This window comes from Diaphorina citri, unplaced genomic scaffold (assembly GCF_000475195.1).
Source record: "Diaphorina citri unplaced genomic scaffold, Diaci psyllid genome assembly version 1.1 scaffold182, whole genome shotgun sequence".
NCBI lineage: Eukaryota > Metazoa > Arthropoda > Insecta > Hemiptera > Psyllidae > Diaphorina > Diaphorina citri.
The window spans coordinates 247697-261339 of NW_007377619.1; the positions used below are offsets into that span (position 1 = coordinate 247697).

The following is a 13643-nucleotide window of genomic DNA, read 5'->3' on the forward strand; positions in this document are numbered from 1 at the left end:
TTACAAGGTCTTGGTCTGAAAGAGATAAGTAAATTGTAAATCTATTCAGGTGGTACCCACTAGGTACATAGGTATAAGCGTTCCTTTTCAACTAATATTCTGACTTTGGCGAGCTATAATGTTGGTTTAGCATTCTCCTCCTTTTCTCACTCATTTTCCTCTCTTGAAATTGAAAATGTACCTATAATCCTATAGGTACCCAGAAGTATTAGGAACATATTAGTTACATGTGTTAAATGCGTGATTTATTACAAAGACCTGTCTTATGTTGAGGAACAAAAACGGTAAACATCTAATAAACCATCACCACCTAAAGTACCATTTTGTTCAAGGGCAGATTTCGTGTCCTTATCCAAATCATTGTAACTGTAGTTTCTTCTTCATTTGATAGGTGGAAAAATCTTTTGGTTTGGTGTCTTATCCGTTCTAAATGTTTTTTTCTTGTTCTCAGTTTTGGTGGTTGTTCAACCTTGGCGTTTACGTGTTAATTTCCGAAAGTATGACCCCTTGTATCTCCATAAGTATGACCTCTTCTTTGACAGAAAATCACACAAAAAGAAATAGTTACCTATATTTCCAAATTCATACTCTAGGGAGGAAGCAGGTTCTTGTGTATGAGTATTTAAGCTGTACAAAGCAAGGATGAGGGATTTAGGGTGCATAGAGCTGGGGAGAAATCGATTCCAGAGATCAACTTTTCAATCCACCTGAGCTGATGTGTACCATTGTACTACAGGTAAATATCATTTATTTTTATCATACGTGAAACTTTAATACGCCCTCTAACAATGACTATATTTTCTGGATATTTTTTTCCTTTCACAAAAATTGTCCATTTTATTCTATTCATTTTTTCATTATTTTTATTTTAATGTTAAAAAAAGTACCTACATAATACATCAGCACCCTCTCCTCCTTTTGGCGATATTAATATCGATGAATAGCAGATTAATATTACATTAAAAAATAGAGGGAATGAGAAAAAAAGGTCTTTCCATTCAGAAATAGGTAGGTACCCACTAGGTACATAAGTATAAGCGTTCCTTTTCAACTAATTTTCTGACTTTGGCGAGCTATAATGTTGGTTTAGCATTCTCCTCCTTTTCTCACTCATTTTCCTCTCTTGAAATTGAAAATGTATAATCCTATGGGTACCCAGAAGTATTAGGAACATATTAGTTACATGTGTTAAATGCGTGATTTATTACAAAGACCTGTCTTATGTTGAGGAACAAAAATCTATTTATATGGTAGGTGTAAATGAAGCTGTTTTTAAATAATTTGTCAATATAATAGACACACAGTACCTACCTTCTAGAGAGGCTTCTAAAGATTACCTCAGCATCCTGTGGTGACACAAATTATCAGGGTGATGGTTCGTGATGACCCATTTCCTATTTGGATTAGGTTAGATGGACTTATTTCGGAACAAAAATGTACCTTCCACAAATTTTGTACCAGAAAAGGTGTCTCAACTCTCAAAGTGAAAAATTGAATAATTGTCTTAGAACAACAGTGGTAATAAAGTGGCATACATAGGATAGATGGAATTAATGTAAAGCCACATTTTTGGCCAAGTGCAAATTTTCAGCCGGGCACTGATTTGCCTGACTTAATTAAACACTTCCATTTAAATACCTAAATGAAGTACAACACAAAAATTGAAAAGAATACGAAAATAGGTGGTTTTTAATAACTTGAATTTTAAACCTTTATCATTATAACTATAGTTCAACAAGAGAAAGAAGAAACGCGAATAAAACCCAAGAAAGAATCATACACTCGACAATGGAATCCAAAAATAAAGATGCAAAGAAGTATAGTTTGTCAGTGTTATTGGCAAAAGTAGTCGGTTGTACAAAGATTGAAGACGGTGTAACCACTAAATTTGGAGTTGTGGGAGCTGCAATATGGGGAAGTAACAATCACAAGTTCTACGAGCTTGTTTTGTACAAACAACCCAAGGATGATTACGTCAGCCGCATTTGTATCAACAGAAACTTCCGATTCAATATTGACAGTGAGGATACAGCAAGTGCATTTATTGGAGATAAAATTCAATGGGTATTGAACTTTACATCTGGGGGTGACTTGAGAGAGTTTGCCATTCATGTTGGTTTGGCTAGGTGGATTGTTTCAGATATGAAGTCTGCTCTTACACAAGAAGTCCACGTTATGAAACTACCTGATGAAGAAGAAGATGTTGACAAAGTTCTATCTGAACATGGTGACTACATAGAGATTTATTATGTTGCAAAAGTAGTAACAAAAGATCAACAGTTTGGAGCTGAAGTGGCCAACAACACGAATGATGGTCGACCTTTGGGGTTGAAGATTGGTACAGAATGGGACAAAGGTCTAATAGGAGCGACCCCTGGTTCGAAACGACTCATTATCATACCACACCAGTCACTTGGTATCTGGAAATGTTTGGTACCCAACTTTCAACACCTTTCCCTCTTGGTGAAAATTCAAAGATTTGGGAAATCGGAAAGTGATTTTAATATCTGGACACCGATAGCCACTCCAGGACCTAGCATTCCATCTCAAGTAAATTCAAGAGCATGTCGACCAGGACTAATTACACAACTATTCAAGCATGGACAGACACCACCCATGCGAGGTGCTGTCAATAGAAAACTGTTCCATCTCTCACAACCATTTGGTATTGAGCAGAATCTATCCATTCACCCTTACAAATTGTTGCAATTCTCAAGATCCCTTGATATGAATGACAATTTAACTCTGGCCCTATTCGAAACCCTGACACAGATGAAAGTATGCAATTCAAAGGTGAAAGAGTTTTGCACGCAACTACAAATTAAAAACACGGCAGTCCGTGAGAAGATTGAAAATGCCCTAAAGTCGAACTTGAAAATCATTCACGAGCTAGAAGAAAACTTCATGGAGATCAATGAACGGAGAAATGTGGACGAGTATTTCATGGATCACCCGGATACTGCGGAAGATAAAGTTGAGAAGCTAGGTGATGAAACGGAACTGAATAACTATGAGCTGAATCACCCCTTTGAGAAAACTCAACCTGAGGTGAGAATATTCACGTGTGAAAGTTCTCTCCCAGACATCGCTCAGTTGACTCGTCTGGAACGACAAGAGCATTGAATAAGGTACCTTTCCCCTGGAAAAATACCTATTCGAATGTAACAAAGTGCAACCATAGACGAATTCAACACTCGCTATGGAAATAAATTTCGTACAACTACTTACACAATCGGTTGTTGATTAATTTTCATTATTGCCATAGTGAGTTATTAAGAAATTTAAAAATTATCTTCAGTGCACTTCCAAGGTATCACCTGTTATCAAGCTGGGGGACACAATGAACTTGACATTCAGGCTTTATCAGTGACAACTTACCACTAAGTACCTTCTGATAACACTGCGTCGTTTGTTAAGAAACTATTGTTCTTTTGAGTGACAAAGAGCACCCAACCTATTTTTAAAATGCGCGGGCTTCAAGGATCAATTTGCGAAAGCTCAATCAATTTTGTACTTTACCTACAACTTGCAATAAAGGAAGAGACTGACATAGGTGTAGCCCGTATACCTAACTGTTAATTGAATGTAGGTATGTAGTATGTACCGAATCAGCCGGGTTAAACTTTACCTACCTGCAAATTTTATGTTTTATGAGGACAAACAAAGTGAAGAAAAAAAGAAATAAAAATAATAAAATTCAAGAGTATTTACATTATTTACACAAAAAATACTCCACAAGTTAAGCATCGCTAAGGAATTATTTTGATGCAATGTGTTTAGTTTACATAGTATGAATATACGAGTACATGAGGCTAGGAGGCCAGCAGACAATCTAGCTGACTGGCTCCAGCTACATAATTATTTCTCGTTCCCCTGTCCCCACCACAAACCTAAGCTGGCGTGACATACATACTTGAAACGCGAACTGGAAGCGCGTGAACATTCCAGTTTTCCAGTCCAGTTTAGTTGGCCAGTGAATTTGTAGCTGTACAGACGTGCGTTTCGTTATTTTTTCGAGTGAAAATTCAGTGTGAAAAACCGTGCAATATGGCACCGAAAAAGTGGGGCGAGGATTTGAATGTGAAGTTCGTTGAAGCCTACAAGGAAAAAGAATGTTTGTGGAACCAGTTCGACCCTTTGTACAAAAACAAATTGGAGCGTGAAACAGCACTCAAGAAACTTGTAGATGAAATGAATTTGGATGATTTCGGCATTGTCGAAGCTAAAGCAAAAATAAAATCACTCCGAAGTACCTACAACCTAGAAGTGGAGAAACAGAGGAAGAGTGAAAAATCAGGCTGCAGTGTTTATGTTCCTACTCTCAAGTGGTTCAATATAATGGAAGAAGTGATGTCCAAGGGTAGAATACAAAAAGAAACACATAGTAATATGGTAAGTTTTTCCAATATAATATATTTAAATATTTATTTTGCTGTATACCTAATACCTTTAGTACCGGAAAGTAAAATCTAGATGACCTAGAGCTTGATTCATGAAAAAAATAATAGACTTTTTAAGAGCTCTGTCAAAAAGTGTGTATGTTTTTTTTTCTTCTCAATTGATTGCTTTTGGTATAAAACGGTGCTGCTTTTATTTCTGTTTCAGCCTGAGGTTATCTTAACAGAAAATGACAATGACAGCGATTTTGATGAGCTAACTGGTGGTGGTATTCCTGACATCGCTCAGTTGACCCGTCTGGAACGACAAGAGCATTGAATAAGGTACCTTTCCCCTGGAAAAATACCTATTCGAATTTAACAAAGTGCAACCATAGACGAATTCAATACTCGCTATGGAAATAAATTTCGTACAACTACCTACACAATTTTGGTTGTTGAATAATTTTCATTATTGCTAGTGAGTCATTAAGAAATTTAAAAATTATCTTCAGTGCACTTCCAAGGTATCACTTGCTATCAGGCTGGGGGACACAATGAACTTGACATTCAGGCTTTATCAGTGACAACTTACCACTAAGTACCTTCTGATAACACTGCGTCGTTTGTTAAGTCCTTTTAGTACGGGTTGGTGATAGCGATAACATTAAGTACCTGTTGTGTAGTAAACATCTGTGAATGTCATGGTTAAGTATAAAGAGATATACGCTGGCTTCATGAGGTAAAAGAGGTAGACATTTTCAAAAATGTTGCATAAGTTCAAGTACTTACTATCCAAAATACACATTTTAAATGACAGACAAGGAACAAAGTTTTTCTCTCACTTAACCGAGGTGATATTAGGCATTAAGCATTATGCTACCTTGTCTCTTTCGGATTTCAACGAGCTACTCAATTATTATTACTACTTGGGCTGAGTACAACACCATTAGGTATCTAAGTACCAAATGCATAGGCACCTACTGACCAACATTTTATATTGGTGTTTCTCAAACGCCCGATGGTTGCTACAGCTGTACAGTAAAGTGGATAACATAGCGTCAATAGCTATTAAGCGACTGTTTCAATGATTTACTACCTACAACTCATTATATCCTGGGGCTTGACAAGAGCTTAAATCGAATTATTCACCGATCCTCGGCGTAGTAACCTTAAATGATTTGGTGCCGGAGTATTTGTTAGAGTTAATTATAATCATGTTAACGTATGACTCCGTTGTGTTGAGGTGCTCTGGGGTCTTGACATTCTAGGCAACTTTGAATTCTGTTTCTTCGATAATGAACCTAAGGACTCACTACTCAGAAGTGGTAGGATCTAGGATAGAATAGAACGAATATTAGATAAATAGATCCATTCAGAAATTTACTGAGGACACCCCGGATGGGGAAGGCACAGAATAGGGATGAATCAAGATGTGTACTGCAAATTCAATTAAATTATGGGCTTTGAGCAAACAAAAAAAGTCAGTCAGTCAGTCAGAAGAATACCTAGTGCCTTAGATAATGTATCCCTCTATAGGGGTAAAAAAATAGATGATAAAAAAAAAAAAAAAAAAAAAAAAAAAAAAAAAACTCATCTTAAACGTTTGTCTCGTACTTTTTAACAATGCCCTAGTTAACAACGTATAGCAAGCTTCCACAACAATGTAGGTACTTATTCAGATGAATCTATAGAAGTGTAGTAGACATACTACAGAAACTTGTACTCCACATGTGTGTACGAGTATTATTTGCAGAAAAAAACATTATTTATTATCGACTATTAATACATCCAAGCACAATCGCCATTCTGCTACTGGTGTTACTGCCAGGTAATCTTTCAACACCATCCTCTGCGGCTACAGATTGCAATTTGCATTTGTACGTGTTTCATTGAGACATTTTTTTATGGCGAAAGATTACAATCGACGTTGTGTAATAAATGGGTGTCGGTTAAACTCGGCTAAAGTAAACAGGACTCGAAGCTACAAGCGGCGCACCATCTAGAGGTAGTAATCGGAGCTGCAACGTTGAACATACTGCTGGGCTGTCCATTGCGATTTGCAATATGTTGAGCATCGTCGACCGTGATGCTCATTTGATGAAGCCACTGACGGGGTACGTCATGTGACTGAACAGGCACAAATTCACAAATTTTTTCGAGGGATGAGTCATCGTTATCGCAAAAGACGCAGTACATAGGCGGCTGCAGAACTTACATCAAAATCCCTGTGACAGGGTCAAGGGAGATCCTTGGGTATATAGTGCTTGAGGGCCTTTGTAGTGGAATTGATCAAGCTCATTATGAATACGAAGAATCTGACATTCCGTAGAAAATAAGATGTCCCCACGTGAAATGCTTAGTAATGTGTACCTTTATATCAGGAGTTACATACTGCATATGAAAAGCCCAACAGGTTATTTGGAGAACTTTTTCTTCGTCTTCAAACGGTCAGTAATAACGAGCAAGGAAAAAAGGATGATCCCTTATTAAAATTATGGGTCAGTTGATAAAAAATATTTTCTGCTACGGTTCATAAAATATAATCCCATTATATCTTGTGGAAGAAGAAAAAAATATGAATAAATTATATTTTTAAATTATCATACACACAAAAAATATATGTAATAACTTGACTCAGAACTATTGTGTCCGAGAATGGACATGTTTTTGTCTCCTAAGTGTCTTTTGTTGTTGGGAAGAAAAACTCGATTGTGTCCTTTTTTCTGTGTCGAAAATTTCTTGATCATTATTAAAGGTGTCGAATCCAGATCAATCCCTTCTCTTTTGTAATAGCACAAAATAGTTCATTGTGAAAGTGAGAAGAGAATCTGTATGATTATTTGCTGGTTGTGCAACAACCTTATGAAAAATGGTCATTAAATTTTTCTCTATTCTTTATGTACATATTACAATGTACATAATATCAACGTATATTTTTTGGTGAAGTAATGAAAATTCCCCTTCTTGGTAAATGACGTATCGAAAATTATATCCATCGATCAAACGGTTGGTATAACCTAATTTGCTGGTTGTGCAACAACCTTATGAAAAATGGTCATTAAATTTTTCTCTGTTCTTTATGTACATGTTACAATGTACATAATATCAACGTTCAACGTTTATTTTTTGGTGAAGTAATGAAAATTCCCCTTCTTGGTAAATGACGTATCGAAAATTATATCCATCGATCAAACGGTTGGTATAACCTTTGCCTCTAGAGGTCACAATGGAGAAATCTATCAAGGAACAGTCGAATAAAAAGTACAAAGCTCAAAAAGGACTGAGAAGTCCCTTAACCTCATTTATAATTGATAATAAAACAGATAACCTCTATTTTCTAGCAATCCCAAATCAGACATCAGAGACATCTCGTCTCCAGAATCTTCATTCTTCTGATGAATCTTCATCTTCATTATTTCCAGTCATTCTTGTTATGTCAGGTGTGCCAGATTGGTAGACTTGACTGTTATTTCTTCTACTCCTACTCCGTTCATTCTTCTGATGAATCTTCATTCTTCATCTTCATTATTTCCAGTCATTCTTGTTATGTCAGGTGTGCCAGATTGGTAGACTTGACTGTTATTTCTTCTACTCCTACTCCTCCTTCATCTTCTTCTTCTACTATTTCATTTTTTATTTCCTTTATTCTTTTCGAGGAGTAACAATAGTCACCTGATCCCCGAGATTTGAGCCTGTTAGCTCCTTCGATCAAGATCTTTATTCTTGAATAAAAATTCAATCAGTCATAGCTCACAGCAGTAAAATCAACAAAGAACCTTTTCTGTTCTATTCAACAGTGCCCAACGCGACCTTTGGGGCTCTGTTTTCAATGCAATCTTTCTTTTCTCTCCCAGTTTATGCTCGTTATTATTTCAATAAAATGTGCACAGGTGTTTGAGATTAACTCACACAACGCTTTCTCCGCGATGAGAGATTCATCTCGTTTTTTTCAGAGCATGGGAAATTGACATTGGTAAACTTCTAATAAACCATCACCACCTAAAGCACCATTTTGTTCAAGGGCAGATTTCGTGTCCTTATCCAAATCATTTTAACTTGTAACGAAACATGGCATGGACCAAGGGTGATCTCAAAAAGGGACATATAGTTTGGTAAACTTCTAATAAACCATCACCACACCTAAAGTACCATTTTGTTCAAGGGCAGATTTCGTGTCCTTATCCAAATCATTGTAACTTGTAACGAAACATGGCATGGACCAAGGGTGATTTGAATAATGTAGTTTCTTCTTCATTTGATAGGTGGAAAAATAGTTTGGTTTGGTGTCTTATCCGTTCTAAATGTTCTTTTCTTGTTCTCAGTTTTGGTGGTTGTTCAACCTTGGCGTTTACGTATTAATTTCCGAAAGTATGACCCCTTGTATCTCCATAAGTATGACCTCTTCTTTGACAGAAAATCACACAAAAAGAAATAGTTACCTATATTTCCAAATTCATACTCTAGGGAGGAAGCAGGTTCTTGTGTATGAGTATTTAAGCTGTACAAAGCAAGGATCAGGGATTTAGGGTGCATAGAGCTGGGGAGAAATCGATTCCAGAGATCAACTTTTCAATCCACCTGAGCTGATGTGTACCATTGTACTACAGGTAAATATCATTTATTTTTATCATACGTGAAACTTTAATACGCCCTCTAACAATGACTATATTTTCTGGATATTTTTTTATTCATTTTTTTCATTATTTTTATTTTAATGTTAAAAAAAGTACCTACATAATACATCAGCACCCTCTCCTCCTTTGGCGATATTAATATCGATGAATAGCAGATTAATATTACATTAAAAAATAGAGGGAATGAGAAAAAAAGGTCTTTCCATTCAGAAAATGAGACCAGATTAAAAACTGGAGGAAACTATTGTTCTTTTGAGTGACAAAGAGCACCTAACCTATTTTTAAAATGCGCGGGCTTCAAGGATCATTTTGCGAAAGCTCAATCAATTTTGTACTTTACCTACAACTTGCATTAAGGGAAGAGACTGACATAGGTGTAGCCCGTATACCTAACTGTTAATTGAATGTAGGTATGTAGTATGTACCGAATCAGCCGGGTTAAACTTTACCTACCTGCAAATTTTATGTTTTATGAGGACAAACAAAGTGAAGAAATAAAAATAATAAAATTCAAGAATATTTACACAAAAAATACTCCACAAGTTAAGCATCGCTAAGGAATTATTTTGATGCAATGTGTTTAGTTTACATAGTATGAATATACGAGTACATGAGGCTAGGAGGCCAGCAGACAATCTAGCTGACTGGCTCCAGCTACATAATTATTTCTCGTTCCCCTGTCCCCACCACAAACCTAAGCTGGCGTGACATACATACTTGAAACGCGAACTGGAAGCGCGTGAACATTCCAGTTTTCCAGTCCAGTTTAGTTGGCCAGTGAATTTGTAGCTGTACAGACGTGCGTTTCGTTATTTTTTCGAGTGAAAATTCAGTGTGAAAAACCGTGCAATATGGCACCGAAAAAGTGGGGCGAGGATTTGAATGTGAAGTTCGTTGAAGCCTACAAGGAAAAAGAATGTTTGTGGAACCAGTTCGACCCTTTGTACAAAAACAAATTGGAGCGTGAAACAGCACTCAAGAAACTTGTAGATGAAATGAATTTGGATGATTTCGGCATTGTCGAAGCTAAAGCAAAAATAAAATCACTCCGAAGTACCTACAACCTAGAAGTGGAGAAACAGAGGAAGAGTGAAAAATCAGGCTGCAGTGTTTATGTTCCTACTCTCAAGTGGTTCAATATAATGGAAGAAGTGATGTCCAAGGGTAGAATACAAAAAGAAACACATAGTAATATGGTAAGTTTTTCCAATATAATATATTTAAATATTTATTTTGCTGTATACCTAATACCTTTAGTACCGGAAAGTAAAATCTAGATGACCTAGAGCTTGATTCATGAAAAAAATAATAGACTTTTTAAGAGCTCTGTCAAAAAGTGTGTGTGTTTTTTTTCTCAATTGATTGCTTTTTGCTATAAAACGGTGATGCTTTTATTTCTGTTTCAGCCTGAGGTTATCTTAACAGAAAATGACAATGACAGCGATTTTGATGAGCTAACTGGTGGTGGTATTCCTGCTACTACTGTTTCTGCGACGAGCCCCCAGCCTTCTGAAGACATCCAATATGATTTCTGTCAAGATGATGATCAACAGTTGCCACAACCTCCGAAGAGAAAGTTCAGGTTTAACAAAAGAAGTCACCAAATCGCTTCATCTCCTCGCCAAATTCATTGTCACAGTGATTCCCTGTATCGTAATTCCCCAGAAGATGAGTGGGATATATTCGGCAAGTTTGTGGCGGCTCATCTGAAAAAACTTAGCCCTCAACGGGCCCTCGAGGCAGAAATGAGAATATACGTTGTTATAAACGAATGTCGTATGCAAGATTTGACGGAACAAACTCCAGGCTCACCAGTGCCTTGAAAGCAGTGTTTTTTATCTGCCTCGTCAGGACAATCTGGTCGCGAAGTCAATCAACTGATTGAATTATCTGCTGCAACAAACCAGTGTTGTATACCTATGTATATTTATGTTATGTTCATTATAGTTATTGTAATTACTAACATTTGTGTGTAAATAAAGAAAAAGGCATCTCCACCAATAAAATATTGGTGGAGATGTCTTCACTACCAACGAATCTCTCCATACGAGTAGGTACCTACTGATTTATTATTATTGATTTTATAATTGGTGGAGATGACTAAACTACCAACAAATGAAAGATTTCTCTAAATTTCTGTAACTCCCCCAAAGAAAGCTACTCGTATACCCTCCACACGTTTTAATTGTTTTCAAGTTCTTCTCTCCCAAGAACTGAAGAACTTGAAGGTAGGAATGATGTACATTCGATGTTGTCCGATTAAATTAAACAGTGCATTTCGTGCTTTGTAGACGGAGTCAACAACATGTGCCGTACTCCAAAGAAATATGCTGAATGATTTCAGCAACAGTAAACTTGCAAAACATTTGCTACAGAGAGGGAGACTTTGGATCCCCTCATTAACAAGATACCAGCTACGCCACTGAGGTAGACCCACTGGCCGGAGCGTCCTCCAGACGTATTAAATTAAATCAATTTTGATATTATCACGTCATATCTAATGCATTATCGCTGTAATTGAAATCGATGAAACACTGGTGAATCCTTATTGCGTTAGTTTATGCCATCCGCGTTACCACAAATCGGTAAAACACCATTAAGATCGGGTTTAGGTAGATTATATCAATTAACTTGAACGTTTTGCGCAACACCATTCATTCATGATATTTCACTAAATTCTTCGGTAGGTTATGAACGTTATTCCATGAAATCGGTAATGTTACGTTCAAAATGACGGAGGAGAACCCATTACATGGAAATTATTTGAATATTACCGGTGGTTAGGTTTCACTTTTAAGCGTTACTATCAATTCAGGGATTTAGGGTGCATAGAGCTGGGGAGAAATCGATTCCAGAGATCAAATTTTCAATCCACCTGAGCTGATGTGTACACCATTGTACTACAGGTAAATATCATTTTATCATACGTGAAACTTTAATCCGCCCTCTAACAATGACTATATTTTCTGGATATTTTTTTTTCCTTTCACAAAAATGGTCCATTTTATTCTATTAATTTTTTTCATTATTTTTATTTTAATGTTAAAAAAAGTACCTACATAATACATCAGCACCCTCTCCTCCTTTGGCGATATTAATATCGATGAATAGCAGATTAATATTACATTAAAAAATAGAGGGAATGAGAAAAAAAGGTCTTTCCATTCAGAAAATGAGACCAGATTAAAAACTGGAGGAAACTATTGTTCTTTTGAGTGACAAAGAGCACCTAACCTATTTTTAAAATGCGCGGGCTTCAAGGATCATTTTGCGAAAGCTCAATCAATTTTGTACTTTACCTACAACTTGCATTAAGGGAAGAGACTGACATAGGTGTAGCCCGTATACCTAACTGTTATTTGAATGTAGGTATGTAGTATGTACCGAATCAGCCGGGTTAAACTTTACAGGTTAGGTACCTACCTGCAAATTTTATGTTTTATGAGGACAAACAAAGTGAAGAAATAAAAATAATAAAATTCAAGAATATTTACACAAAAAATACTCCACAAGTTAAGCATCGCTAAGGAATTATTTTGATGCAATGTGTTTAGTTTACATAGTATGAATATACGTCACTAAGAATCAATATGGTCTGTATCTACCCATTGTATACATACTCGTACCTACAAGAACTTTAATATAACATCACACACAGCATGTACACGATCTTCCAAAATTGACCCCAAATGTTCAAATTATAGACATGTAGGTACACATTTATTATTCTGGACTTCAAAACTTCAAAACTGTCAGCAGGGGCTGCGTGCTGGTTTTAGGCCGGATTGTGTGTGGCTGTTGCCGGATCCGTCTGGATCTTGCGGATCGGTCGGCGATGCTACACATTTATTATTCTGGACTTCAAAACTTCAATAAATAATAATCCGTATCAGACTGACCCTTCTTAACAACAGTGCTGTAATTTAGGTAAGATTTAGGGATATTCTTGTTAATGGCAATAAATAATAATCCGTATCAGACTGACCCTTCTTAACAACAGTGCTGTAATTTAGGTAAGATTTAGGGATATTCTTGTTAATGGTCCTAAAGAGACCTTAGAGAGTTTTCAGTAATGGTTTTTGACAGACTGAGAAGAATTAGGAGATTAAGTTGGACATGTTTGTCTCCGTAGACATCGAATGGTGAGAAGTTCAAGTGACCTTATTGTGACCTCAAATCAAACTAAAGTTCACCAGATTCTTGAGGTGTGACCCTCCACCTAAAGAGACCTTAGAGAGTTTTCAGTAATGGTTTTTGACAGACTAAGAAGAATTTGGACTAGGAGATTAAGTTGGACATGTTTGTCTCCCTAGACATCGAATGGTGAGAAGTTCAAGTGACCTTATTGTGACCTCAAATCAAACTAAAGTTCACCAGATTCTTGAGGTGTGACCCTCCAGCAATCATGCAGGGAAAATCCTGGAGAACCTAAGGAAGTGGTTTTAGTGGTTATCGTTCTCAGTCTTTACATAACTGTGATGTCTTCAAAAGCACTACGATAACATAAGTATTTGTCAAATGAACGTAACCCACGATGGCGAATTTAGGAAAGAGTGGTAAGATTACTCAAAATACCTACCACTTATCTGAAAAGTCTCTTCAACCACAAACCCAGTGCATTCCGTGCTTT

General features: G+C 36.6%; 2 protein-coding genes and 1 long non-coding RNA gene across 3 annotated transcripts in view; all 3 read left to right on the plus strand.

Annotated features, from left to right (window-relative positions):
* Nucleotides 1-1566: 1566 nt before the first annotated feature.
* Nucleotides 1567-4825, plus strand: LOC103505570. The gene is made up of 2 exons (XM_008469909.2): nucleotides 1567-3084; nucleotides 4678-4825. Exons 1-2 carry the CDS (start codon nucleotides 1789-1791, stop codon nucleotides 4714-4716), a joined length of 1335 nt encoding a protein of 444 aa, XP_008468131.1. The 5' UTR covers nucleotides 1567-1788; the 3' UTR covers nucleotides 4717-4825.
* A 4960-nt stretch (nucleotides 4826-9785) lies between these two features.
* Nucleotides 9786-11264, plus strand: LOC103505571. Its single transcript, XM_008469910.2, has 2 exons — nucleotides 9786-10209; nucleotides 10420-11264. The coding sequence occupies exons 1-2, from the start codon at nucleotides 9865-9867 to the stop codon at nucleotides 10834-10836; spliced, it is 762 nt and encodes a 253-aa protein (XP_008468132.1). The 5' UTR covers nucleotides 9786-9864; the 3' UTR covers nucleotides 10837-11264.
* Nucleotides 11265-11824: 560 nt separating this feature from the next.
* LOC113465923 overlaps nucleotides 11825-13643 on the plus strand; it is a 29869-nt gene continuing 28050 nt past the window's right edge. The window contains exon 1 of the long non-coding RNA XR_003390499.1: nucleotides 11825-11919. This is a non-coding gene — a long non-coding RNA (uncharacterized LOC113465923). The remainder of the gene's footprint in view (nucleotides 11920-13643) is intronic.